Raw genomic sequence first — 27437 nt, forward strand, 5'->3', positions numbered from 1 at the left:
TGATACCAGGCTCGGCTGACATTCCAATCTTCTATTGCATGTTGGTACACCGCTATAGCTCTTGGCTGTTGTATTTACGAATGGCCGGAATAGTCATGATTACCAATGAGCATGCCATACTCTCAAGGTCTGTAGTAGCTATAGAAAGTGTTTCTGCTAACCTCGCATTTTAAAACATTGACTGAATGGGTGAGTTAATTTAATCCTCCGAAACTGCGACATCAGTAGTACGGTTAACTTGCAAATAAGTATCATTGATCAATTGAGAACTGATTGTTGCAGATCTGCAAATATAGTGTTTTCCATGTCTGCTACTCTCCTCAAAATCAGCTGCGATGCAGACGAAGCAAATAATAGCCTTGTCTGTTTTGGTGAGCGGAGATGAAAAGGAAATCATTGGAGAGAAGCATTTGTAGCTCGGGAAAACATGAGGTTTGTCTTGAAATATATTGGCTGCCAAATGCTAGAATGATATTTTTGATGGCCCGAATGCCTTTATCGATCTCAAAGTTTCTTGCTGCCTTCCCGAGATTGATTGAAGTCGAGACATTTTTGCTGTAGCTGAGAAGAAAAGAGTTCAACGGTAGCATCATTTATTGAGAATCTGCCGATGGCATAAAGCTACTTGGAATGTGATATATGAAAACACATTATGAAAGACAGAGGCGTTTGATTAGCAGTACTTAAGATTGGCATTGCGCCGACGAAAGAAATTCCAGCCACCTCGGATGCAGCGGCGCCTCAAATCGCGATAGGATCGAATTAATATGATTGTAATCAAGTGGCTGATCCATAGATTGACTAAAGCTTTCGAATGACACTATTCAATTCAACTTAGTAGATATCCCATTTCGTGAAGCTTGGGAAAATGCGCCACATACAAGTAAGCAGCCTCGCCTGCATCCAGAAGCTCCCAAAATGTTTCAACTGTAGTTGTAGCACCGTGACATCTTTGGAAAGATTATAGCGGAGATTCTCATCTGATGTGCTGGACTTTCTATGAAGATCAAGAAAAACAAGCGCTGTAAAAAGGATGAAAGTGATTGCAGGGTCCACTGAGAGACAGAATGCACTGTCCCACTGATATGCCAACGTAGCGATATCTCGAGAGGTGCTAAGAACGCGTTGCCAGCTTGGCAGCCAATCGTCTTCTCGCCGATGACCACATTCAACGATTGAAAGGAGCAACTGCGCCATTCTAAGATGAAAGACAGTAATTAGCCTAGCATGGTGGTCACCGGCGCCTTCATTCGCGAACGCATTCCGTTGAGGATTGAGCCAGCCCAGGGGAAGGGCTAGACAAAGTGTAGCTAGCCGTTGCTCAGTGTTCCCGGCCTCCAACATTACTCTGTCGTGCCATTGCAACATATGCATACGGATGACGCGACCAACTTGACGCATAATGGCAGTCGTGACAGTGTGAATGTTGTCTAGCAGGGTCTCTTTGTTTGATATAATGGCAGGAATAATTTCCAGCAAACCATCACTGTGGGGTGGCAAAAGAATCCCCTGAATTACACCATCTTCCGTCCGAGTGAGGGATATGGTTGTATTGATTATCATCTCATCAATTAGATATGGTGTACCAGAGGCAAGATTGGAGTAAGTGTCGAGTCGGTAGATTCGCCACCACAACGCTCGCCATTCCTCAGTGTCTTCATCGCTCACCGCGTTCCAGTCGGGGTATAGAACACGGACTTGATCAAGTCGATCTAAGCCAAGGCGATATGCCATACGCGTCACCTTGGAGATACGTAGCCAGGATGAATGCCCTGGAGATTGGTGTAACTCGTAAAAGGCCAGTAAATACGCTTTTCGGACCTGGTCAAGCGATGTTTTGTCTCCAGTCAGGTCATCCTCCAGCAGACTTGACGTCAGCAGTGATTCTAGCGCAGCATCTAGACACGGACCATCGTCATCATTGTCACGTCCAGCGAACTGAGTCAATTTTGCAGTAATAAGAATCATCGTCGAGATAAGATCTTTATTGCATAGCGAACTTTTATAGCGGCTAATGAAGCGCTCTCTTGAGAATATAGGGTTTGCATCTTGGACGACCTCGAAGAAAGTTCTAGTGCTGCATGGTGGTTCTTAGCTAAAAAGACCGCACAATCAGGTGGATACTCACAGGTATTCCTCCTGGGTAGCGGAAAATGGTACTGGGCTGGCACGAGAATACCTATTGGTATTTCCAGGTAGTGAGACTCTTCGAATAGATGTGTCTTGTAACACGTCGCCTGTGGGCCTGGGACTGGAATTTATGGAGGTGTTAATAGATTTAAGCTCCTGAGTGATGCCGCTCTCTTCAGAGAGTTCTTTTCAGATGAGTTAGTTCACGGTAACGATTGGGTACAGATAGAATATTTACCAGGCGCTGCCCGTGACTTTGATTGGCGAGTGACGTAATGAGCACCGCGAGATGGGCCTGGCCTGCGTCTCACAATAGTATAGGTGCATTTCTCTCCTAACTCATCGCAACGGGAACAGGTTGGCCGTGCCAGATTGCCTGTTGGAATTTAGTCGGTGCAAAACCCCCTGGAGGTATAGATTCGTCGTCATACATCTGACTTTCTTCCTATGCAACAGCTTAGTGACGGCACTCCATGGCAAGCAAGGAGACAGCTGGTTACCTGATACACCTATCACAGACTCTCAGCGGCATAATTCAGTTCTAGCGTGTGAAAAACGAATATGGATACTCCGAGGAGGAAAAAAATGGATGTCCCGTTACGCCATGTAGTGGAGATGAAAAGTACATGGCTGAGTCATGAATCGAATAACTAACTAACTAAGTTATTGGTTTATATCTATTAGTCAGAGTATGTCCATTTTAAAAAGCGACACGCTTACGTAGCCAACGATGGCGCGTCAGGATGGAGTGGGTCCAGAGTTACTCCGGGGAGTATCTCTTTACCTCAACGCTGACTGGAGAGGCAACTTTCATGTGGGCGCAATATGGTTGCAGAGTTAAGAGTGGAGGAAACTCCGCCTCGATAAAGTGGTTGAATACATTGCATACGTCAGGCTCTCATCAAGATTAAGAAATATAGTATAATGGGGATCTGCCAGGCCTTCCAGAATCTGGGCACGAAGGATCTTAGATTACAAGTCAAGGCTGTCACCCGCTCGGTTGAGGATCTATGACGCAAAGGAGTCTACAATTTTGAGCTATTATAATATACGTTCCTGCGCGTTTCTGATTGTTTGCAGGAAAGTTCCAAACAGCTGACTGAACTCTGATATGTACTACTGTCTCTTCCACATATTGGCTCACATACGGTGACCGCAGCTCCGGAGTAAGATGATAATAATTCATTTGAGTGTGAATGTGGTCTATTAAGGAGAGTTGGTGAAAAGAATCATTCGATTATCGATTCCATATTCAATACCGCCAGAATGTCTAAGTCTAACCCCCCAAGGAGTGTCATCCGAGCCATTTATTGCGTTGAGATGCTAAGACGTCCTTCCTGGTAACCGCCTCCGATACCTTTGAAAGGATAATTGCCGTCGACCACGCGTCATGAAACGTCGAATTGCAAGACATTGCCGAAAGGCTCTGGTACCAAGGCCACACAGAACGCTTGCGCGCCGACAGATTTCACGGGTTGGGCTTCATCAACCGCGACGTAGGCTTTGTCTACCGTGAAAGGTACAAATTTCCCTGCCTGGCCTGGATCGTCGGCTCATTTATCCTTGTCGGCCGCAATCCCTACTTGTTCGGCCAACAAAATGGTATCCAAGCTAGTGTACATGCCCAGGGTCTGGCCTGGCTGTGCTATGCGCCCCTGTAGCTTTGAGATTTCGGATCACTGCCGTGGCCGCGGAATTCGAGAGACCTCGAGTTGGCATCCACTGACTAAGATGGTGATCATGATGAAAGCAATCTATGGAAGGGATGGTTGCTACAGAAGAGTAGCGCCTCAGATATAAGCATCAGTCGCTCCGCTCGACGGGTGAGGCTCCTTTTAGTGCCCATAGCCTGACATGGCTTTCCGGATTGAGCTCACAAGGGAAGGTGGCAATGCAGCGGGAACATTCGAAGTCTAAAGATCAAAATATATCCAACGAAATGCCGGGCGGGAGTACAGATATGGCCAAATTTGAGCTTTTCTGCGCGGCGTCACTATTTGACTCTTCCGGTCGATCCACCACATACAAGATATTTAGCCTAGAAAAGATCTCGAAACGGTCAATAGCAAAGCACAGCGTATATATGCAATTTCCAATCCAACTAATTATTCCTTCGCAGTGGTGGACATTAACGCAGTATTTTGTCTTTAACGTGGACTCCCCTGTTCCCAAAAACAGCTTCATATCCGGCTCCTCATGTTCCTAAAGTAGACCCAAAAATCGATCCACAGGGAGGCGAATTATCTGGGGTCAATGGCTCTGAATACATTCCTACCTCGATGAGAAATTTCTCAAAGAGGAGCCCAAGAAACCCCCTTAACCCGAGGGTCTGGATTCCTCCATTCAGATATATCATTCGGGACACCCCACACATATGGCTCCTGGCCATGACCATGTTTCCCTGTGAGATCTTCAAGAATCACTGTCAGCAATGTATGGGAAATCGGTAAATACCAGGCTTACTTCATCTAAAGCCAGAACCATCACCTGCGCCACGATCGAATCACTAAAAGGCGATTTATCTCCAACATTGGCGATACGACCACTTATAGTTTGGACACAAGTTAACTTGTGTCGAATTGCCAGCTGCGAAAAGATATGTTGCTTAAACGAGTTGTGGCGATAACAATACGAAAGGTGGCGGCTTGATGTGAGAAGAATGCTGCTCAAAAATCCCTTTTCAGTGAGTGCAAGTTGAACCCAATCCATTATCATTGCGTCGACAAGGCTACTGCGGGCCTGGAGCTTCTTGCAGTGAGTTTTCAAATACGGTACGACGGTCGTTACATCTAAGGTCGGTTAATAAAGCATAATCCCGGCCAATGATGGAAGATCAACCATGTGGCATGTCACTAAGTACTCACAGTGGTCAAGCAACAAGTAGTCGACGGACTGGAAAGGGATCACAGCTAAGCTGGCGAATGGGTCTCTTCGACCCGCCGGCGGGTGACCGAAAAGGCTTCGCGGTTGGGCGGTCAACTTCGCACTCTCGGACACCTTCGCGTCAGGCAGCAAGCAATATTGATTATTGTTTTGTTCTCCTTCTTCCGGCGCCGCCGAATATCGGTGCTTGGCAGCCTGGTATTGCTTGGTCCGCAGGCGTCTGACCCTTGCATGTGCTGCCCGCGATGCATGGGAGTAGGCCGCCTTACGCTCTCGTTTATTGGCAGAGGCATTTTGCTCAGGATGAGCGATGTTGATGAATTGGATTTTATGAGGTTCGGGGAGTTGCATTTTTTGTTGGCGTATCGTTTGTTCGCTCGTAGGTTAGGCTACAGCCAATTTTCTGTGTTTAATCCCGCGCATTTGTCAGCACCGCAACTTGGCCAATCGTCGCTGGGTCGGGTGTTAAGTAATGTAATTGAGCTTCAGACCGGATGGCGCCATTGCTTGGGACAATTAGCAGCCCCCGCAGGTACGCCAAGACTTCCTCCTTCCCGATAAGGTAAAGTACATTTGCTTATGTTGACGTATCAGTTACGGTTGGAACACTGTTTGGCCGTGTTCATCATGGCACGGGTGCCTCTCTGCACTTCTTGGATCTTGCTAACGACGCTTTCCAAGTCCAAGCTTATGACGACATGCCGAACCCCAGCCCTTGCAAAAGAGCACCTTGATCCCATTTGCAGCGCTCAACTCATTTGGTTGGGAGATTGATGGTTCAAATCTCAAAATACCTTGAGGCATGCAATTTGTGGCCAATATTTTAAATTTTTGTGTTTTTTTGCCTTTGTATTTTGACACCTGTTGTGGTTTGGAGAAACTTTGATTGCTATTGTTCAGAGAGAGATTGAGGCTATATGTATCTAGCAACTACAAGAAGGTCAATTTGGAAATCAACTTGGTTCTTCAGTCAGGCATCTGGGTAATTATCTACTACGAAGCGGCTTGATTCCTGATCTGGACCGGCCCAATCTCACATCAGCACTCGGAAAAAAGACCACTGTTAAATTTAACCATCCGATTTACCAAGGCTGAATGTCAGGAATGCAAGTAATGACCAAAACGATGTAACCAGATAGTTGGGTAGGTTAGCAATAGATTCTTAGTATTAGGAAATGAATACGAGAATTGCGACTAATATGAGACCTCCAGCATAGTGTAGGAGACCTTTTCTCCTTCCTATGCTGCCAGCGGCGCAGCTCTCGTTGGGACAAAGACAGCTTACACCGTGCTTTCCCACCCGAGGATAGGATCCATGTTCTCCTGCACCGTCTGCTTCAGAGGCGTCCATCCATCCTGGCTTCCCCACCGTCTCAGGAGGGCCTCGGACAGGGTCTGGTCGGTTGTGATCTCCAACTGTGTCATTCCCCGGAGATCTTCCACGAATTCATGCTGAGGGTAGAGCTGTCGCAGGATTGCGAGGATGTCGTTCCAATTGCAGGGATGCGACCAGGCCTGGAGACGTTCGTTCCTCACGCCCCGGTCAAGAACAGCGGCCAGGTGGAGCCGGGCAACGTCTTTCACGTCGACGGCAAACACTGGCGTTGTGACACGTTTAGTCAGCGGGGGCTTCAGACACCAGAGTCGAACGGGCATTACTTACGGGCTGGGGCACGGGACAAGAACGCCACATTCCGATCGTACAGCTGCTTGATCCACGCCGCAGGTGACCCAATATGGCTTCTGTCAAGCGGCTCGCCCATGATCGAGGACGGGCAAACCGAGTTAACGGAGAAGTGCGGCTTTTTCTCCTCTACGAACCTCCAGATCGCCTTCTCGGCTTCAACCTTGCTCGCTTGGTAAACAACTGAGCCATGTTTGGGATCATCTGCCGCTGCGGACCAGGCAAGCTGGACTGCCTGGTCATTCCACGTGCTGCGGTCGACTCGGGTGACATTGCCGGGTGCAGGGATCGTCGCTGCCACGATCGAGCTCGTGTAGACAAACTCCTTCACCGAGGGCTCCGTCAGAGCCGCCTCCATGATCGACACGGCCCCCGCCACGGTCTGTGGGATGACATTGTTAGGCTCCGGATCAAAGTTGACGATAGAGGCGACATGGCAGATAGCCGCGACACCTTTCACGGCCTGGTCAAATGCGCTGGGGGTCGCCAGGTCGGGCACAGTAGCAAACTCGAAATCACCGCTGGCTGCATATGATTTAAAAACGTCGTCCACCAGCCAGGATGCTCTCTTTGGATCGCGGACCGTGCCTCGCACCTTGTAGCCGCGCTCTAGGAATTGCTTGGCCACCTGCGACGCGACGTAGCCGGTGACGCCGGTGACGAGCACCAAAGACCCCGTGGGGATCGTGGGATTGAGTTCAGGCATGTTCTTAGACGGCGTTAAGAGGGAGGTGAACAAGAAGATCTCTGTAGTGAGTGTGCTTCGTGCAGGAGGGACTCTGCCTTCGCTTCACAGGTTACAACCAGCCATTTAAACACGTCCAGCACTTCCAGGCCCCAGAGTACATCGATACCATGCGCTCGGTGGTAACATTGCCCGGCTGACGAACCTGGCTGACAAATTGCGGATTAAGACTTCAGACAGCAAAAGTGCCGGATGGAATATACGCGACGAGTCTTCTTCCAAACCAGGCAGGAGCAATGCTTGGCATCGTCAACGGTTGCGCAACATGCTCACGTACATGAAATTTCCGCTGAAATACACCAAAAACTTGCAGTATTCTTTCCAGAAATTTCTCGGAATGTCTCTCTTAAGCATTCGACATTCTCACGAAACATGGGAGCACAACAGCCAAACCTTGACCCATATCGGAAGCCCACGGATATTGCCTGTCACCGCATTTCCAAGGCCTGCGGATGCTGTCGCTTGAAGATCTCGAAGGTGAAAAGACTAGAGAGGATTGGAGTTAGCCCATATACTGCCGTATAAAGTGCGAGAGAGCCAGCCCAAGTTTGGGCTGTCGAGTCGACAATGCCAATTGCGCCATCGGTGTGCGTAAGAAAATGAAATATCGAAATAACCAAAGGGCTAAGCTGGATTGAAACGTGGTAATTGATTACGGACTGATAAGCATGCCAAGCTATCCCTCGAATTTGACCTAACAGCCCAATAGCAAATAAACTTGGGCAATTAATTGGATAGATCTGCTCAGTCTCCTGATTCTAGTTTAATCCATTTCAAACTCCGTCCAGAAAGTAGTCCTGAGAAATGGCACGTGAAAACGCGTTTGCCTCACGACCCAGAGCTTCCGATGACTCTGGCTGGATTTTGTTTACGTTCAAAATCATCAATATCGCGTTGCAGAAAACCGAAAAGAGACCTATCAACTTTCCACGTCGAAAAGGGCATATAAAGCGCGAACATGAATGGGCTTCTCAACAATCATCCTATCCTTAAGTTCCCTATCAGTTTCCAACGCCCCAGCCTAGATAGCTCAAGGTATGTTATGCATCACCGTCGATACCAGTTTGATATACAGATACCAGGAAATAGTAGCATGGCATCTACACGTACAGTGCGTCTCGAAACCGGTGCAACAAAAACACTCTTAGACACTCTTTTTGGCCCCACTGCCAAGACCTTAAGCGCAGTTCATTTATTAAGGTGCCCGCATTAAATTGAGAACCTCTATAACGAATACTGTATAGCATCGTATCCCCTCTAGTTGAAGTGGTTCTAAGAATTTGGATAACGGGTAGAATTGATAGTTACTGTGCTGCTGCTGGGCTTTTGCGGCAGATCTAAACTGGGTGTGGCGGCAACCTCAATAAATGATCTGCGCTAACGCCTTGGCAGTGGGACCGAAAAGAGTGTTGAAGAGTGTTCTTGTTGCACCGGTTGCGAGACGTACTGTAATCCGTCCATGCGGAGGACGCGCGGTCTTCCACGTCGGGACTATAACGCTCTACACAATGGCCTGGGTTCTTTGCCTTCGGGGCAATCTGAGGAATCTACCTGTGAATCCGAATGCTGCATCTTATTGCGCCAGGGCCATGCTTCATGGCCTTGAGGTTCTCCGAGAAACAATCAGCCTTGACGTGATCAATGACACCGAGGTGAGGTGATAGGTCGTGCGTTTAAGGTTGCCAAAAGATATATCTCAAAAAGATCAACTACGGCACATCAAACTGGTCAAAATCTACATAAGCGGGTTGTACCTTCCAACATATATTCGCAACGAGATTCACAGTCGAGCGTTGCTAATGAAGTGATGGTATTGTGAGATCGTGTCGAAAAAAGAAGGTCGTAGTTTTACTAGTGAGCGTATTCCGCGTCCGCCCGCATCTCCTATGTACCCCCTCCCCGAAAGTAACAGATAAGTTCTTCAACCTAGACATCAATACACCAACCAAATCCACATCGCAGTCTCATGGCCCGCAGCTTACAAAGCCCATCAGAGCGAATACTCCTGTTGACGAGGGTGCGGAAAGCACTCAGATTATGTGGGCTGACACGCTGGACGAAACCGAGATTTCACCACAGGCAAGTACACCAACTCCGGAGAGGCGTTCACAAAGGCCAAGAAAGACTTCATATGCCGATACTTGCACTAGCTAAATAAGAATGGGCCAAGGATTCGAAAACTTGCTTTACGTCATCTCGTGTTGCGGTTATTAGTCATCTAGATAGCTTTTCTTTGGTTGGCCCATTTGGATTCGATCGAATTGCTGCTTCATTCAAAATACTGGCACGCTGCTATTCAATTCTAATTACTCTTCCCTTTTTCCTTTCATTTCAGGGCCGATGCGTGCGACGCGCGCGTCTTCCAGTCGCTACTAGGGGGAATTGGGTGAATGATGAATAAGCCAATCCCGAAAGGTCCTAGTGGTATTTGACCACTCCCTCAGTTCGTCACTTGAGAGTGTTGATTTTGAATACTATGGAAAGTACAGAATATATGCGATGTGGGCTTAGCAAGATCGTTTAGAGCCATGCAAGCATGGTTGAAAACAGGTATATGGGGGTGCTGAATATTCCTCGGGCGCACTAGTAAAACTGCGACCCTCTTTTGTCGACACCATCTGTTAGATTACGGCCCCTAAAACAGAGGAGGAGTTGTTGACGGCTACGGCCGAATGGATTCAATTGAGCGGTACCAAAGCAGTTTATCTAAAGCTTGGAGAAGTGCAAAAATAGGGGGGTGACCAGCGGCGAGTAAATATCCTGGGGGAACTGATAGATCACACCACACAGGCCAACCCTGGGCAATGGATCAGGACCTAGCCCGTCACAGAATTAGAAATGGTTAAATTTTTCTGTGAGTACGGGTCTTGTAGTTGGAATCAAACCCGACCCAAGTCGAGGTCTAATATGATATTGAAGTTATTCCGCGGGTTTGCTTGAAGATCCACAACGCCGTTTCACAGGTAAGCCTGATTGATCCTTTTTACGGTTAATTAGTTATACTTTCGGCATAACTTAAATTTTCTTCCGCGGAGGAGCTTCGGCAACAATGCACCAAAACGGCTAATGACGCACAATGAATTTGGCTTTGCGACGACCATCCGATTCCACAAGTCGAATGTGGGTGATTGCGGGCTTACGGTCTGATCTGAACAACCAGGATTGGGGTGTAAAGGGATTGGGTGCAGGTTATTCATTTAATATGTTAAAGCGCAAAATTAACTTTTGGCCCCTCACGATTTGGTGACTTGACATTGCTGACGGGCCGGAGGGACATCGTGCCACCAACATTCCGCAAGCGGAGTCCGCCTCATTAGTCAACCCGCTGTTTAAGCGACGGCCAGATGGGGTCCATAGGCTTCCACGTGGACAAAATACAATGCACCGGAGTAGCTTTTCTTAAAAAGCAAATAAATTGAACTTTTTTCTATTTCGAACTTACGCCACAATGAACTAGCCACCCTGTAAAGGTTGAATCTATACTGTATACTTGTATATAGATCTGGAAATACATCCCATCATTTTCCATTCTTGACGTGGTTTTAAGAGCTCGCTAGACTCGAGTATTTGTTCGCGATATTCAAAGTTGGAAGAGGCCCCCCAAAATAATCATATGGTTTTGTCTTGATAGCACCTGTCACCCTCCACGCCTTTCATGAAATGTGAAGTAGGTGACGGGGGTTTATGTCGTCCGTGCTACGGTGGCGGAAATCTTGGCCTCAAAACAGAAAAGGAGCGCGAATCGGGCATAAGTTGCTTCAACAACGTTGAGTAGGGAGATGCTCCGTGGGGAGGGGGATAGTCTGATGCGTTGTGGACACTGTAGGCAATCTTTTCCGTTTCTTGACTGGTGCCATAAGTTTCGTGTTCTGCCGGTGGTCTATTCGCATAGTCCATTCCAGTGGGGTCTATCCCCCGGTTTCAAGTCAGTAAATAAAATTTCAGGAGCAAATAGCTTCACAACCGGCACTTTCTCCACTTTCACTCATTGCCTATAAACTTGTCAAATCCCTTTATGCAGTATTGAAAGCGTTCTCCGGGGCCGCCTTATATTTCGTTTCCTGTAATCGCAATGTTAACCAAGAACATTTTTTCCAATGCTTTTTGCTTGTTGCATTATGCCCAGTTGACGATCTCCCACGAGCATAAAGCCCAACACCCGCCCGGCGTTCGACCGCCAATCAACTGGACATTGACAGACACCCACATACATGCCATCCCCCCAGTTCTTGCCCAGGCTATTGCTGAACATGGAGGTGATCCGTCCGGAGAAGCAACTCCAGATTGGTCGTTAGAAGGAACCCTGGAAAGCTTGGACAGTATTGGCTCGGCTCATGGCATTCTGTCAATCTCGACGCCAGGGGTTCCAATCGCAGGGACCGGACAGGAGGCCCGTGATCTTTGCCGCCAAATCAACAATTACCTGGCAGACTTGGCAATGAACAGCACCAGACTGGACTTTTTCGCCGCACTCCCGGACTGGAGGGATATTGCCGGTACACTGGCTGAGATTGATTGGATATATACTGAACAGAAAAGTGCGGTCGGTGTTATTTTCTACACTTCTTATGGTGATTATTTACCCGGAGATGCTTCTTTCTCACCAATATGGGAAAGGCTGGAACAGTACAAAGCGTTGACATTCATGCACCCCGGGACTATGAATGTCAGCCCATTTCTAATCAACGGCAAAATCCCTCAACCTATTGTCGATTACCCGCAGCAAACGACCAGAGCCGCTGTCGACTTGGTTCTAGGCGGCACGAGATCACAAACGCCGAACGTCGATATGATACTTAGCCATGCTGGTGGAACATTCCCCTTTATTGCCGAGCGTGTGTTGGGGAGCTTAGCACTTCAAAATGGATTTTCCAATATCAGTGCTCTCAAAGCCACTGCTGAGTTTGCGCGCTTTTATTACGATATTGCGCTCAGTGGAACAGCAACGCAATTAGACGCCCTTTTGGTCCAAACATCTCCCGACCATATTTTGCTAGGAAGTGACTATCCGTACACTCCGCCTGAAGGAATCATTGCAAATCAAGCCAGTTATATGGCTTGGGCCGCAGCACACCCCCAGCTGAGCCCTGCCACCCTCACGGCAAATGCCAAGGCTGAAATCGAGTCACACAGGATCTCATGATCGTGAGTTACCAAGGAGCATCTATTGCACGTTTCTTCTCAATTTCTAATCAACTCTAGTCGTTAGAGGGGTTTTCTATGTCTCGTCGTTTACTCTGGGCTTGGATGCCCATCCAGAGTAGATTGCGCCATAGCTCGCGAATGGGGTGTAGAATCAAACCCCAACCCATAGCGAGTTTTGGGTTCTGTACCTAGGAACCAATCCAGCCTAATGGGTTCTGTATCTAAAAACAAAAACTCTTTGATAACCTATTTGGCCGATTCTTGCACCGAAAAACATTAATTTCAATACTCGTATCACGGGGCTCCCCACGGAGGTGTAGATCCCTATAATGGCGGGTGACGAACTTCGAATTTCCGCCGAATATGTGGAAGGTGCTGGATTGAAATGATGCGAACTTTGATAGGGATCCCATCAACTTCGTGGGAAAATAAGTGGAAAGAGCGCCTATGCTGTCAGGCATGAAGCCTTTGAGTTTCTGAGGCGTCAATTCCTAAGAGACTACAAAATTTAGCAAAGGACGTAGGCCCCAATGGCTTGGTGAGACCATCTGCGGCCTGTTCCTTAGTTGGAATATATTGAAGCTCAATCTCGCCTGCATCCAGCACGGCTCGCTGATAGTGAAATTTCACATTGAAGTGCTTCGTCCGTTTGTGGAACTCGGGATTGCGAGAAAGCGCAATGGCGGACTGGTTGTCAGCCATGATGTTAGTGACCGGAGACCGATACAGTTGCGTTTCAGCTAGAAAGGTGCGGAGCCACTGCAGGTGCAGAATAGAGTTGTACTGTCCGATGTATTCGGCATGTGTCGTAGACGTGGCCACTTCCCCCTGTCTCTTGGACGACCAGGAAACTGGCGCCCCTGCAAGCTGGAATACATAGCCAGACGTCGAGTATGCACCGTCAGTAACGACAGAGCCCCCGAAGTCGGCGTCTGTATACCCGATTAGCTGTCCACTGCGGTAGGTGAGACGATGAGACTGTGTGGCTTGAATGTAGCGAAGCAGTCGCTGCAGAGCAACTTGGTGGTGTGCTTGCGGCTGAGACGTGAAGCGACTTAACGTGCCTAGTGCAAACGCAATATCCGGTCGCGTGCCAACCATCAGATACATTAACGAACCGATGGCAGTCGCATAACGAGCCTTTGCTTCCTCGTCCAGAAGTGCCTCGTCTGGACGATGATTCAGGATTTGCCTGGGATTCATCGGCGTAGACTTCGGCTGACAAGTTTCCATGCCAAAGTCTGAGAGTACCTTCTGGATGTACTGGTGTTGGTGAATGGATACGGACCCATTGACGTAATAGTCGAACTGGATCCCGAGGAACGAGCGTGGCGTCCCCAGGTCATTCAATTGGAATTCTGCTTGCAATGCTCGTTGCACTTGCTCTATCTCATGCGAGTTTGCTGCAGTAATGAGAAAGTCATCGACGTAAACACAGACCACGCAATTGGATTTGTAGAATACACAGTTGTCCGATTGGGCCATGGTGAAGCCGTGGGCGGCCAGGAGGCGGTGGGCGCATTGATACCAAATCCGCGGGGCCTGCTTGAGGCCATACAGGGAGCGGCGAAGCCGACAAACATATCCTGGCTCTTCGAAGCCTTCGCAAATCCATGTAAATGGAGGAGTCAACGTCACCATGCAGGAATGCAGTGACAGTGTCGAATTGGTGGAGTTTCCATCCGCGCAACACTGCGCTGGCGACAATGCAGCGCACCGAGTCCATTCGTGACACAGCTGCAAATGTTTCATGATAATCGATACCGTGTTTCTGTCGGTAGCCCTTGATGACCAATCGAGCCTTGCGGGTTCCGTTGGCTTTGGTTTTGAAGACCCATTTACAGCCTATCACATGATCTCCAGCTGGTACGTGTGTTCGCAGAACCTTTTCCCATGTTCCGTGTTCCAGAAGAGGCGAATATTCTTTCTGGATGGCTGCCCACCATTCCTGTTGATTTGAGCCCGACACGGCCTCGTGGAAAGTCGACGGGTCGACTTTGCTCACAGATGCAGTTTTCAGTGCGCCTGCCGAATACACCTTGCCGAGTGATTCCAGCAACCTTCGCGAAGGCCATCTTCTGCGGCCATAAAACGAATATCCAAGATCCTGTGTCAGGTCAGTTCCCTGTTGGCTTGGATTAACTGCCGGAGGTGTCTCCTCTTCACGCTCAGATGGCGCTTTCTCTCGCTCAGCCGACGGAGGCAATGGTGAAGCAGGTGGTGTGGGCAGCCCGCTGGCTGAACTTATCGGCAGTGACGGAAAGACAGCTGATGGAGGAGCGTTGTCCGGGAGGTCATTGCCTGTTTCCTCATCGATGAGTGGCGCCACTGGGGTCCTCTCATCGAACTCGACATCACGGGAAAAGACAGTCTTTCTAGAATGGATTTCATACAGCTTGTACTGGTTTGGTTCACAATAACCAAGTAGTCGGCACTCGGATGATCTCGGTCCGAGTTTAGCTCGGTGCTCTTTTGGAATTAAGACCCATGCACGGGAGCCGATCCGTCGTAGATGTAACAGCGATGGCGGCTTCCCATATATAATTCCGTACGGGGTCTTCTTCCGAAGGATTGAAGCTGGAGCGCGCAGCTTCAGATAGACGACTGTGTCTACCAGCTCGATCCACCAGGAAGGAGGAAGGTTCGCATCGGACAGGAGCGTGTTGATCCGCTCCCGGATAGTGCGATTGGTACGCTCGGCCAGTCCATTCTGCCCTTTGCAGTAGGGCGGCGAGGTGTCAAACTCAACTCCCTGGGATTCGAGATGTGTTCCAATGGGCAAATATATCGGAGAGGGGCGAACGCGTATGAACTAGTACAGCTGGATAGCATTTTTGGGAGGGTTATTCTATCTAGGTGCTCGATCGAGTTGAGCGATCTTGCCTGATTCGTATAGGCTATTTATATAGCCCATACATACACTTACGTGCGCTTTACATACAAAAACAGTAATATAGGATCTAAGCCCGCGCTGAATCATCAATCTGTAATAGGAAAGGTAGTAATCTTCTCCTGCGGAGTTCGACATTTAATTGTTTATAATAGCTACTCCAAGTGAGGGAAAACTTTATTAGCAAATTTTCTTTATCTTAGATATTTTATAATCCTAGCGCTTTGCTAAAGAATCGTGTTTACTGATTAGATATCACTAAGAAATTGGTCTATATTTGGAAAACTTCCGTATACTTTTCTGATAGAGCTTGGGTAGTATGTCTTCTGAGTAGATAAGTTAAGAGTCTCTGTATATCGACAACGGTATAATCTTCAACTCAAGCAATCAAAGCCCTTGTGATCAATCATATCTGTGTTCTTTTACTCTATCTGAGAAAGGCCTGGTCTCTACTCTTGAACTTTTACGGTCTTACTAGGCTGTTTTGTAGGCGGACGTGAACCTTGCACGGCTTTTTGGTGTTCCTCTGACTAGTACTCTTAAGTTGGAAGGACTCGATCACTTATTTAGGGATAAGCTGTATGTTATTGAAACTGACCACTCGGAATCTTTCTTTCGCTGGGCTGATGTTGTCCTTTCCTTGACATACGAATCAAAGCAGCAAACCGATGGCAACTATCAAATCCGGGTGGACAAGGGAAAGGTACTCGTGTCAAGAGAGGATCATGATTTCATTGCAACCGGTCTTCCGCGGCAGCTGGTGGATCCTCATTCATATCCTTACGATGTGGCATCGGAAATCGACATTGTCAGGTTAGCTCAATCCCAGATAACCTTGTGGGGGGATCTTGCTTTACAATGTGCGTAATCTCACAATTACTTTCATAACTTAGTCTACCATTCTGCTGATACTTCATATAAAAGTGAGTGAGGCCATCCAAAGCGTATTGGAAGGACTGTCGGAGAGAATCGACAAATTACAACAAAAACACGTAACACCTGGCTCTCGGAGATACGCTTCAGACGAGAATACTCAAGCTAGCTCTTGGGCAACGACTGCAGTTGAAAACACAGAGGGATATTCGAAAGCCAGGAAATATAAGAAACGTATGCTGAGCCTGCCTTTCAATGGGTCTTTCAAGCAACTAACTAACTAGCTCTTTAGGTACGAATCACAATTGGACACTCAAGGAGGACTGCGATTTGCCTGGCTGGTTTGAGCAACATCGGAACATGTCCAGGAAAGAAATTGAGAAGCGATACCTCGTTTTCTCGGGCAAACGTCGGAGCTATTTTTCTCTACAAACCAGACCTCACAAATTAGGCTTCGGGTCTCTTTGTAACCAGAAAAAGAAGCCTTTACATGAGCAGCAAGCTGCTGCCCAACCTCCCATGTTGAGTCAAGCACCTTCCATCGATGGGGAATCCAGTCGCCCAGCCCAGCTCTCCTTATTTCTCGATCATTCTATTTGCCTAGTCAGCGATCATATGGGACTCAGACGATCGAATCTGTACCGTGCATGTCACCGCGACAAACGCCCAGAACAAATAGATCGCCACGAGAGATAGAAAGTGATCTTGAATCGGAGAGTTTTGAGCCAGACTGCTTCATTTCTGACGTGATCCAGCATAATCGCTACGAACAGAATTCGGCTGGCCCAATTGGCATTATCGAAAAATCAGTCGGTCAAAATACACACCCCACCCCCACACCCCTTGCAACCCTCGGTGGTCAGCCTCCCAGCCGATCGATGAGCGGTCATTTTTTCAACCAATTGATGAGCCAGAACAATCCATCCCAGGTGAGAATACCCTGGCTTCATAGGGAGGAAATTAATAGCGCTGAAATTGTTCTCACCTACAAATTGAAACAGCAGGGCGGGTCGATCAATCTGGCTTGAGTTCCGGGTCGGACATGGAACCAAATCTGAATGTGTCCCTTAGGAGAGAAACACCGATCGAGAATCGAGGAAACTACAACTGAACTTCAATTCACTAGCATGCGATATAATTCACCGACTACTCATGGGACTTCTTATGGCCTGCAGAACTGGCAGCCTAGCTCGGAACAGCCGATTTTTCGGGATATGAACAGTGTTGGAGGCAAGACTAGACCTTCCAATATCAAACAAACAACAACTGGAGATGATGGCAAAAACAGACAGATGAATGATCCCAATATTGAAGCTAACGTCTCGTTAAACCAGCTATATTGTGATATGAGCTCTGCGATAGTGAATCAGCCCCCTACGGAAGATTTACAGCTGATTCCTCAGCCCGTTCTTCTGCCTAAGCCAAGGAAAAAGCGTGCGCCACACCGCAGAACCAAGACTGGCTGTAGCACCTGTCGCCGTCGCAAAAAGAAATGTGATGAGCACAAGCCGTCATGTATGATCATATGTTTTCGCAAGGCCACTGCAACATCACTGACTTTCAATCAGGCAGTGCTTGTGTGCGAGGTGGTTATAGATGTGAAGGTTACCAGACGCCTAGAAATGTACGATTACCCATAGCTCCGGTCATGCCCAGACCATCAAGACCGTTTGAACGGGACACAAGCGTCAAGTCTCGTGACCAGGATATTGCAGCCGACCATACTGCCTCCTCTCATCAAAATCCATTGTCCATGCATGCGATTTCACCGCCTTCTCATCCGACACTCCAAGACTGGACGATTCCTTCTATTCATGAGCTCCTTCAAGATACTCGCGTTGGGAACGAGCTTCCTCCCATCTCGAACTGAGTCACACACTGGTTAACACTGACAAGGGAGGTTATTTCTTTCGGATCATGTCTCATACAATCATCAAGCCCTTTTCGGCACAAATATCTATAATACTAGCTCGATAACTGTGCAGAATATGTTGACTGTTGCACTGGGCGTGTTGGAGTGTATCCGAATAAGACTTTCAAATGTACAACCTCCACGGCCATTCTCAATTCTAGTTGGATGCGGATGAATGTAGATTTGAGAGAAGAGTTTACAGAGCTTTACAACAGCTAATTGCTCTTTGAAATATCTAACTACATAGTATATCATGTACCAGTCTTTGATTCTACATATGGCCGTTGCTTCACTATTAGCCGAAAGCCGCGCTGCAGCTCCTAGGGATATGGTTGGTCGGTTGCCAACTATCCAGGCATTGTGATTCAGGAATCAGGAATTGAAAGCAAATGAAATGAGCTATGATACTTCCCATATAATTGCCAAGCAATTCCAAGATATTGACATTGTGACCTGCTTATTCGTGGTATAGCTACTGGCCCCATGTATTTGCCCTTCATCACCTATAAGATGTTAGATTCTATTCTACGGTTGGCTGGCCTGGTGGGTAAAACAACATAGTGTTTGCTTCCAGCAGGCAATCGATCGGTCAGTAGTTTGAAGCAACTTCTGCGGTATGCTGAAACTAATTAAACGTAAATACAAAGGTCTTCAATCGACTGCCCTACTCATTCAAGCTTGATCGCAGAACCTATAAAGTATATCTCATCGCAAAGCTACTCTTCGTTGATTTAATTGCATTGCAATTTACTCCTCGGCAAACCCCACAATTCTGCTCAAACAGATCGGACTATATAAGATATCATGTCAAATAATGCCCAGCCGCGATCACCTAATGTCTTCGAATCTCAACCGCATTTTCATCTTCCGTCCAAGATATGGTCGCCTGAAGAGGACAGGAAGCTAGTCTCGCTTCGCAGTGAAGGCTGGCAATGGACCGACATTAGCCAAATGCTACCCGGAAGATCACAGACCGCTTGTCGCCTGCGGTATAAGTGTCACTTGATTCGCTCTTCCCAGTGGACTGATGAGAGAAAAAATTCTCTTTCCCGGGAGTACGCAAGGTCAGTAGCTGAGTCCCTTCTTCTTGCACTATATTTACTCGAATTAGACTGAGAGAGCATGTATGGTCGATGATTGGAGATAGATCTGGTATTCCATGGAGAGTAGCCGAGGCAATGCATTGCAATTTAGGGGAGCAGGAGATATCACGTCGCGCTACATTAACTTCTTGTAAAACGAGATTCGCCGAGAAGCCTCATATCCTAGACCTCGATCATTGCCAGAGAGGGGGAGACTTGTCACTTTTGGGGCAGAGTGGAGTAGAAAAAAGAGACAAATATGTTAAATTACCCTCTATCGGGACACTCTTCCCAGAAGTTCCCAACCGTGAAAGGAAATAGTTGCGTTTTGGGCACTTACATATGATCTTGCTTGCTTGCCGTCTTTTTTATCATGTACCAAAAATAGAGACTCTCTTTCAAATTCTTATCGCATGATAACTTGGTCTAGAAATGGCTAGCTTGGCACTTAAAGAAGTGTCTGAGGTGAATGGTACGTACATACAGTATGATGCTAAACGGGTGAGCATATTCTCAGCTGATCGCACACCGCCGCTCCTGGCCTAGCCTCTGCAACCCGCACTTTTCATGCACTTGTATCCCAATTCGGGGACGACTGGTGTGCTTTCCTACACTCTACGTATGCTTTTGTCTCAGCCGTTCCTAATTCTATTATACTGGATGATGGAGAGGATCTTTCGATAATGGTAGCAACCCAAGACCACCACTACTGCTCCCTGTGGAGCAAGCTGCGAGCAAACGCCGTCACGCTGACAGACAGATTCTCATACTTATGAATGCGTACCAACCCCTTCTTTTCCCAATGGAGTCAGAATTCTTTCAGGTCTTAGTAATGCCGCGTTGGACATCTGCTTCATTCACAGACTGACAGGGGACTGCGACAATACCTGGACCGCCCCTGGACACTCCACTCCTTGGCCGAAGATGCCCCTCCCGCAATTTCTCCGGCAGACTCGGCTCATCAGGTACGACTAAATTGCATACATGACATGCAAATCAATTGCTTCGTCGAATCGATTGATCGATAGCGCTACAAACCTTTTGAACGATCTCGAGCTTCCGAAAACAAATCCTCACGCCCATTCATTTTGCTGTTTGTAGCCTTGGTATCATCGTCTGCAAGAAAGCTATTTTTCTTTCGCGACATAATCCAGAGCCTCATCTTTGGCATAAATTTTGTAGCGTGTGAGGTATAATGTTCCTGGGTACTTCCCATCGAGGCGCATGGAGGGCTGACTGGGCGAGGATACCTGCTTCGGCGGTTGCGCTCGCATAAACTACGAGCAACATGCGTGTTGTTAGATATCTGCAGAGAAAATCATATTCTGGAGTCTGAGGCCTATGACCGTTATTTAAGAAATATTTAACAAAATATATTGTCAGACTAGTTGAGACGCATGCCCATGAGGCCATGCGTGATAGCTGTGAACAAGGTAAACCCCTTTTTCCGGCCTGGAAACGGGAATTTACCGATTTCAATGAAGTACGTGATTGGCTTATGCCAGAATTGTATGACATGCCCTAACTGGGACCACTACTCTGATTGTGTCGTGAGTGCTGTTACAAATTACCCTGGTCACCAGTTTACATCTTTCACAATATCACACTCTCTCTTCCTTTATATACTTTTTCTTCTGTACTTCCTAAATACCTTATTGTATTTCTTCTCGTCTAGTAAGTATAATTCTAGATTCTTATAATATTGACTAAATCAAATATAAGCTAATGTATTGTTTCTTATAGAAATATTGGATGTTCCTCCCTTTAATATAGATACTATTATACTAAAGAACTTTAGTATTAGACCTTAGTTTACGAAAGCTATTATTTATAGCAAAGGTATTAATATATTTAGAAATATATTCCTTTTTAATTTCTAATCTGTATCTAATCTTACCCTTGTTGCTACGCTAGTTGCGTATAATATAGACTAGTAAGATATAAGTAATATAAAGATAAATTTAAAAGGGTAAAGGTATATATATATTACTTAATAAATTAGGATAGCTATCTTAATATCCTATATATACTATTTAGTAGGTTATAGGCCTTTCCTTTTATATATAGTTATAATTCTAGATAATAGAAAGGTTATATTTAGTAGTTCCTATACTTTATATATATATAAAAATACTACTAATAGATACTCTTTCTAATAATATTCTTCTAAGAACCTTATTTATTTTATATAAGTTACTTATCTGATCTCCTATTATTATATCTTATAATATCTAGTTAAGGATCCTACTATAGAAGATAATAATATAGAGATTAAGGAAGTATCTCCTCCTATTATTATACTATAGAAATATTATTCTACTACTTCTATATCTTCTTCTAAAGAGACTATATCTCCTATCTCTAAGAAGCTATATATAACTATTCTTACTTCTTCTACTATAAAAACTCCTATTTATACTAAGTTAGTCCTATCTTCTATAAGAAGGACTTAGAAGATCTAATCTTCTTTTCTTATAGCTTTTTCTTCCTCTTCTAATCTAAAAGGATCTATTTATACTATTAATATTAAGTATTCTAATAGACTAATCTATCTAATAGACTAGTACTTTTCTCTACTAGATAACTATAATATCTATTATTATACTAAAACTAGTAAGTTTAAGCTAATACTAGTAGTATATAATTAGCTTTCTTTTATAGAGTCTTAACTAGTCTACGATTATATATAGATAATAGTAGTTCTAATAGAATATTATATTCTTAATCCTAATAAGAGTAAGGCTAATTTAGAGGGGAATCCTTTTATACTTAATATAATTAAGACTATATCTTAAGTAGTTATCCTATCTATAAAGAGAAATAATTATTATAAGAAGAAGTCTATTCTTAAGAAAGAACTTAAAGAGTTTAGAAATATTATTTATAATAAGCCTAAACTTTCTATCTATAATACCTTTAATAATAAACTTTTATTTAATATATTATCTAGATCTCTAATAACTCCTTTAAAAAAGACTATTAGTAAATAATCTATTTACTATAGCTAATCCTATAAGAATATCTTAGTATAATCTATACTATTTTATACTACTTTATAATATTTATAACCTTTTTCTAGGGATGATTCTTAGTATTTTTCTATATTTAATTTAATTATACTTTCTTTTATATTCTTAGCTAGTACTTAATAAGCCTTATATATCTAATATAAATCTCTACTTTATTCCCTTTCTTTTTTATAGACTTTATAACTTAGTCTTTAGGATTATAATAGTAAAGGAACTATCTTTTATTAGTATCCTTTTATATATTATTATAGTATATAGAATACTTCTTCTTAGAAGAATATCTTCTTTTATATCTATATCTTTATTTTTAGAGATATATCTAGCTCTATTATTATTATTTAAGTCTAAACTTAATTCTTTCTATAACTCTTTAGGATTCTTCTATTTTAGATCTTCTTATATATATTAGTATTTTATTATATATCTATATACTTTCTTAATAATATATTCTATAATTATATCCTTCCTTATTAAACTTTATTATATATTATTATAGTAAAACTCTTCCTACTCTTTATAAATAAAAGTTAATAGATTAAAGTAAGTTAGTAGTAGAGTATTATTCTCTAGGATCTTCTAGATCTCTTTAGGTCTTTTTAGATTTAAACTAATTTATTATATTATAGTTTAAACAACTTATAATATCTATAGTAACTTTAGGTTATTTACTCTGATTTCTAGGAGTCTTAATCTATTTATAAGATTTTAGAGTATATAGCTAGATAACTCTACTAAAATATATATTCTAAGGATATAGATTACTAGAATATAATATAATCTAAACTACTTATTTTTAAATTTCTTCTTATTTTTATTATATATTAATACCTAGTTATCCTTCTAGAAGTTAGTTTTTATAACTTTACTATTATAGATATAATCCTTCTTAATTATATAATTTAGTAATAATTTGTTTATCTTTATTTATATATTATTTAAGTTCTATAGTATATCTAATCTTTCTATAAAAGGATATATTACTATTATATTATTATTATTACTAGGTATTTATAGTTATTTACTATATACTAAATAAAATAGGCTAAACCCTATTATACTATATTTATATATATATATAGTAAAAATAGTCTATATTAGATAAAGATCCTATAACTTTATTAGTTTATTTATTAAATACTTTATTAGTATTTAATCTAATAATCTATTAAAGTTTTCTATCTTTCTATTTATATATAGATAGTATAGAGTAGTTATTTAATATTAGGTATTAAGAAGCTAGATATAGTATCTTATTACTCTAGCTAATAGATTTCGGCTATTATTAATAATTATTTCCCTTAGTATACTATAATTTATAAAGATCTAATTATATATAAATTAACCTAAAGCTTCTTTTATAGCTTCTAGAATAGCCTATATAATAATATAGTTAGTAGTATAATTAATTGTAGTAATAATCTAGTAATTACTATTAGATATATAAGAAAGATATCTAATTAGATTAATATCTTATTATTTAAATAGATAGATATTATTCTCTACTATATATTAAACTACCTCTTATTCTAATCTTTTTTAAGGATTTTAGCTAACTTAGTATTTAGGGTATAATCTTATAATATCTTCTATATCTCTTTTTATATTAGACTACTATACTTATAGATAAATAACTCTATTTAGACCTAGATATTCTAAATAACTAAACTTTTTATAGAGATATAGTAATAGTTCTCTATAAAAGAGAGGTTCTAAATAAGATATATAAACCTTATCTTTATAAGTAAAGATTAACTAATAATAAGCTATACTTATAGATTTTATTAATAATTTTATATTATAGTATAATAAGTTTAGAGTAAACTTTTCTATAGCTTTTATAAGCTTCTTATTAGTAAGAAGTATTCCTAAATCTAAATACTCTTCTATAGTTATTAACTAATCTTTTTCTAGGACTTTTATAACTATTTATTCTACTATAGTTAAGATTATAGTAAGAGTAGTATTCTAAATTAAAAGAAATAATATATTTATAGGGTCTTTACTAATAAAATCTAGCCTTCTACTAATAATATTAAGAATAATTATCTCTTTATCTTTTTAATACTAAATCTTTAGATTATACTCTTAATACTCTATAACCTAATAAGTAAGCTATTTATTATAGATTAGTAATATTTATAAATATTATAAACCCTAGTAATTAGTTATAATAGTTATTTTTATACTATTTTCTAAATAATAATCCTATAGATATAAAGTCTCTTTAATAGCTAATAACTCCTTTTTATATATAGAATAATTTAATTCTATACTAAAAAGCTTATAATTATTAAAGATTATAGGATAGAGTTTTCTATTCTTATCTATTTGGTTTAGGACTATCCTAATAGCTTATTTAGATATATTAGTCTTAATTATAAATAGTTTTATTAGGTTAGGTTAGATTAATATAGAAGTAATAGTAATAAGATATTTTAATTATTTAAAAGCCCTTTTATATACTACTAACCATAAAATTAGATAAAACTTATCTTTTTAGAGCTACTTATTAGGCTTTTTTAATAATTTATATAGAGATATATAGATTCTAGTAAAATCCTTAATAAACTATTAGTAATATATTATAAGTCCTAAGAATTATTAGACTTTATATATATTTATAGATCTTAGCTATAATATAATTATATTAATCTTTACTAATACTATTAAGACTTATCTTCTTTTAATATAGAACCTATAGAACTTAATATATTTAGTAGTAATCTTATATTTTCCTAGTATAGTATATAGCTAATATTCTTTTAGTATAGCTAATACTTTTTTAAGATACTTATAGTATTCTTTTATAGTTTTTAAGAAGATAAGGATATTATCTAAATAAACTATAATAAATTAACTAAGAAAAGGTTTTAATATATTATTTATAATAGACTAGAAAATAATAGATATATTATATAGTCTAAATAGTATTATAATCTACTTATATTTTCTTTATATTATATTAAAAGTAGTCTTTTTAATAAACTATACTTTTATTTAAATCTACTAGTCCCTAGATATTAAATCTATCTTAGATATAATCTTAATAGTATCTATATAATTAAGTAGATCTTAAATTTATAATAATAGATAACTATTTTTTAATATTAGTTTATTTAATATATAATAATCTATATATATCCTTTAGCTACTATTTAGTTTTATAATAAATATTATAGAGAATCTCTAAGTATTTATAGATAGTTAAATCAGATTCTTTTCTAATAGTTTAGATATTTATTTTGCTTATTCTTATAGCTTTTACTTAGATAATATATATAAATTAATATTAATAGGTATAGTATCTTTAATATATATATTATATAAGATAATCTATTCTAGTAATAACTCTTATAGTAATATTACTCTAAAGATATCTTTATATTCTATTAGAATAGTATAAATCTTTAGATTCCTATATATAAGAATCCTAGATAACTTAGATATTTTAAACTCTTTTACTATCTCTAGATATATAATATATAATACTCTTTATATAGACTTATACTTTAGTTCTTTTTATATTTATTTAATTAATATTAAATTTAGTTATAGGTTATTATTATTTAAGATATATCTATATTAATTGTTAGTCTATATAATATATATCTAGTTATAATTATAAATCTTTATAGTAGATATTTTCTAATAGATCTTAAGGTTCTAATATTTTAGGAAATCCTACCTAAGAATAAGTTTATATTCTAGTAAATTAAGTATCTATACTAAAATTATTATATATTAGCTTCTAAGAGCTATTAGGAGATAAACCTTTAATCTTATAATAAGCCTTTTTCTATTAGGTATTTAAATATATATATCTAAGCTTATTTTATAGTAATTAGAATATAAATAATTTTTCTTAAGGAAGTTAATAGAAATAAAGATATAGGAAGTACTATAATTAAATAAGATATAAATAACTATATTTTTATTTTAGTTATATACTAAAACTTTATAGTATAATAAAGAATCTCCTATAGTATAGAGATCTATCTTAATATTAGTAAGTTTAGTTTTCTTCTTATATTTTTCTATATTCTCTAGTTTCTATAAAATAATTAGGATAGTAAGAACTACTAATACTAGATCTAATAGATTTAGATCTATATATACTAGTAATTTTAAAGCCTTTTTTATATAGCTAATAAGAGTTTTAGTTATCTTAGTTATCTTTAGTTTTTTAACTTCTTAGTATATCTAAAATCTCTATTCTAACTCTTCTTAGGTAATTAGTAATTTTATTTAATATACCCTTTTTTATTATAATTAAAATATATCTAAGTTTCTTTCTATTAGTTATCTTTTAATTTATTTATAGACTTAAGAATATCTAAATCTATTATATTAGGATTACACTAATTACTATATAGATTACTACTTCTATTCTTCTTTTCTAGATAGCTAGTGATTATAGCTCTTTATTTAAATTATATAAAATATTTAATTATCTCTATAAGTTTTATTAGGTAATTTTAGTTCTTTATCTAATACTTCTATAACTATATTTTTATATCTTTCTATAGGAATTAAATTAGAATAGTCTCTAATATCTTAATTCTATATTTAGCTATAGTCTCTTAGAGATCTATTATATACTTAATAAAGATATAATCTCCTTAATAATACTTCTAGAAGTAGTCCTATTGTTTTTCTCTACTAAGATATTCTAAGAACTTATATTTAATCTATACTCTATATACTATAAATATATAAACTTCCTAGTTAGGATCTATAACTATAATATATTGCTTATAATATTTCTAAAACTAAGCTACTCTTCTTTTAAGAGCTCTACTAGCTTAAATCATCTTATTATATTCTTCTAATTATACTCTAGTAAACTATATAATCTTGCGAAAGTAGTGTTTATAATTATAGAGATACTTTTATATAGTGTCGTCCTGAATTCGGTTATTATATTTATTAATTATATAGACACTCTTTATTAATACCTATTTAGTAGCTAATACACTTAACTAGATACGAATAGTATTAGATATTATATTATACTAAATAGCTTATAGTACTTCTTACTTTATATATTTATACTTAAATATAATA

The 27437-nt window shown here is 40.9% G+C and overlaps 7 protein-coding genes across 7 annotated transcripts; 3 read left to right on the forward strand and 4 right to left on the reverse strand.

The window, feature by feature from the left end:
- Positions 1-834: 834 nt before the first annotated feature.
- Positions 835-1968, reverse strand: N7478_010302 (transcription factor domain-containing protein; the record flags this gene model as incomplete). Its single annotated transcript, XM_056926516.1, has 1 exon — positions 835-1968. One exon carries the CDS (start codon positions 1966-1968, stop codon positions 835-837), a length of 1134 nt encoding a protein of 377 aa, XP_056775886.1.
- Positions 1969-4542: 2574 nt separating this feature from the next.
- On the reverse strand, positions 4543-5364 carry N7478_010303 (uncharacterized protein; the record flags this gene model as incomplete). Its single annotated transcript, XM_056926517.1, has 2 exons — positions 4543-4919; positions 4995-5364. The coding sequence occupies 2 exons, from the start codon at positions 5362-5364 to the stop codon at positions 4543-4545; spliced, it is 747 nt and encodes a 248-aa protein (XP_056775887.1).
- Positions 5365-6294: 930 nt separating this feature from the next.
- N7478_010304 (aldehyde reductase II) lies at positions 6295-7403 on the reverse strand (the record flags this gene model as incomplete). The annotated part of the gene is made up of 2 exons (XM_056926518.1): positions 6295-6611; positions 6677-7403. The coding sequence occupies 2 exons, from the start codon at positions 7401-7403 to the stop codon at positions 6295-6297; spliced, it is 1044 nt and encodes a 347-aa protein (XP_056775888.1).
- A 4111-nt stretch (positions 7404-11514) lies between these two features.
- N7478_010305 (amidohydrolase family protein) lies at positions 11515-12585 on the forward strand (the record flags this gene model as incomplete). The annotated part of the gene is made up of 1 exon (XM_056926519.1): positions 11515-12585. The coding sequence occupies one exon, from the start codon at positions 11515-11517 to the stop codon at positions 12583-12585; it is 1071 nt and encodes a 356-aa protein (XP_056775889.1).
- Positions 12586-13040: 455 nt separating this feature from the next.
- On the reverse strand, positions 13041-15615 carry N7478_010306 (Ty1/Copia family ribonuclease HI; the record flags this gene model as incomplete). Its single annotated transcript, XM_056926520.1, has 3 exons — positions 13041-14188; positions 14226-15399; positions 15529-15615. The coding sequence occupies 3 exons, from the start codon at positions 15613-15615 to the stop codon at positions 13041-13043; spliced, it is 2409 nt and encodes an 802-aa protein (XP_056775890.1).
- Positions 15616-16335: 720 nt separating this feature from the next.
- N7478_010307 (uncharacterized protein) lies at positions 16336-17046 on the forward strand (the record flags this gene model as incomplete). Its single annotated transcript, XM_056926521.1, has 3 exons — positions 16336-16341; positions 16371-16584; positions 16643-17046. The coding sequence occupies 3 exons, from the start codon at positions 16336-16338 to the stop codon at positions 17044-17046; spliced, it is 624 nt and encodes a 207-aa protein (XP_056775891.1).
- A 431-nt stretch (positions 17047-17477) lies between these two features.
- N7478_010308 (Zn(II)2Cys6 transcription factor domain-containing protein) lies at positions 17478-18220 on the forward strand (the record flags this gene model as incomplete). The annotated part of the gene is made up of 2 exons (XM_056926522.1): positions 17478-17865; positions 17919-18220. The coding sequence occupies 2 exons, from the start codon at positions 17478-17480 to the stop codon at positions 18218-18220; spliced, it is 690 nt and encodes a 229-aa protein (XP_056775892.1).
- Positions 18221-27437: the final 9217 nt, after the last annotated feature.

Source organism: Penicillium angulare (genome assembly GCF_028827245.1).
Source record: "Penicillium angulare strain IBT 27051 chromosome Unknown utg000007l_segment0_segment0, whole genome shotgun sequence".
Classification (NCBI taxonomy): domain Eukaryota; kingdom Fungi; phylum Ascomycota; class Eurotiomycetes; order Eurotiales; family Aspergillaceae; genus Penicillium; species Penicillium angulare.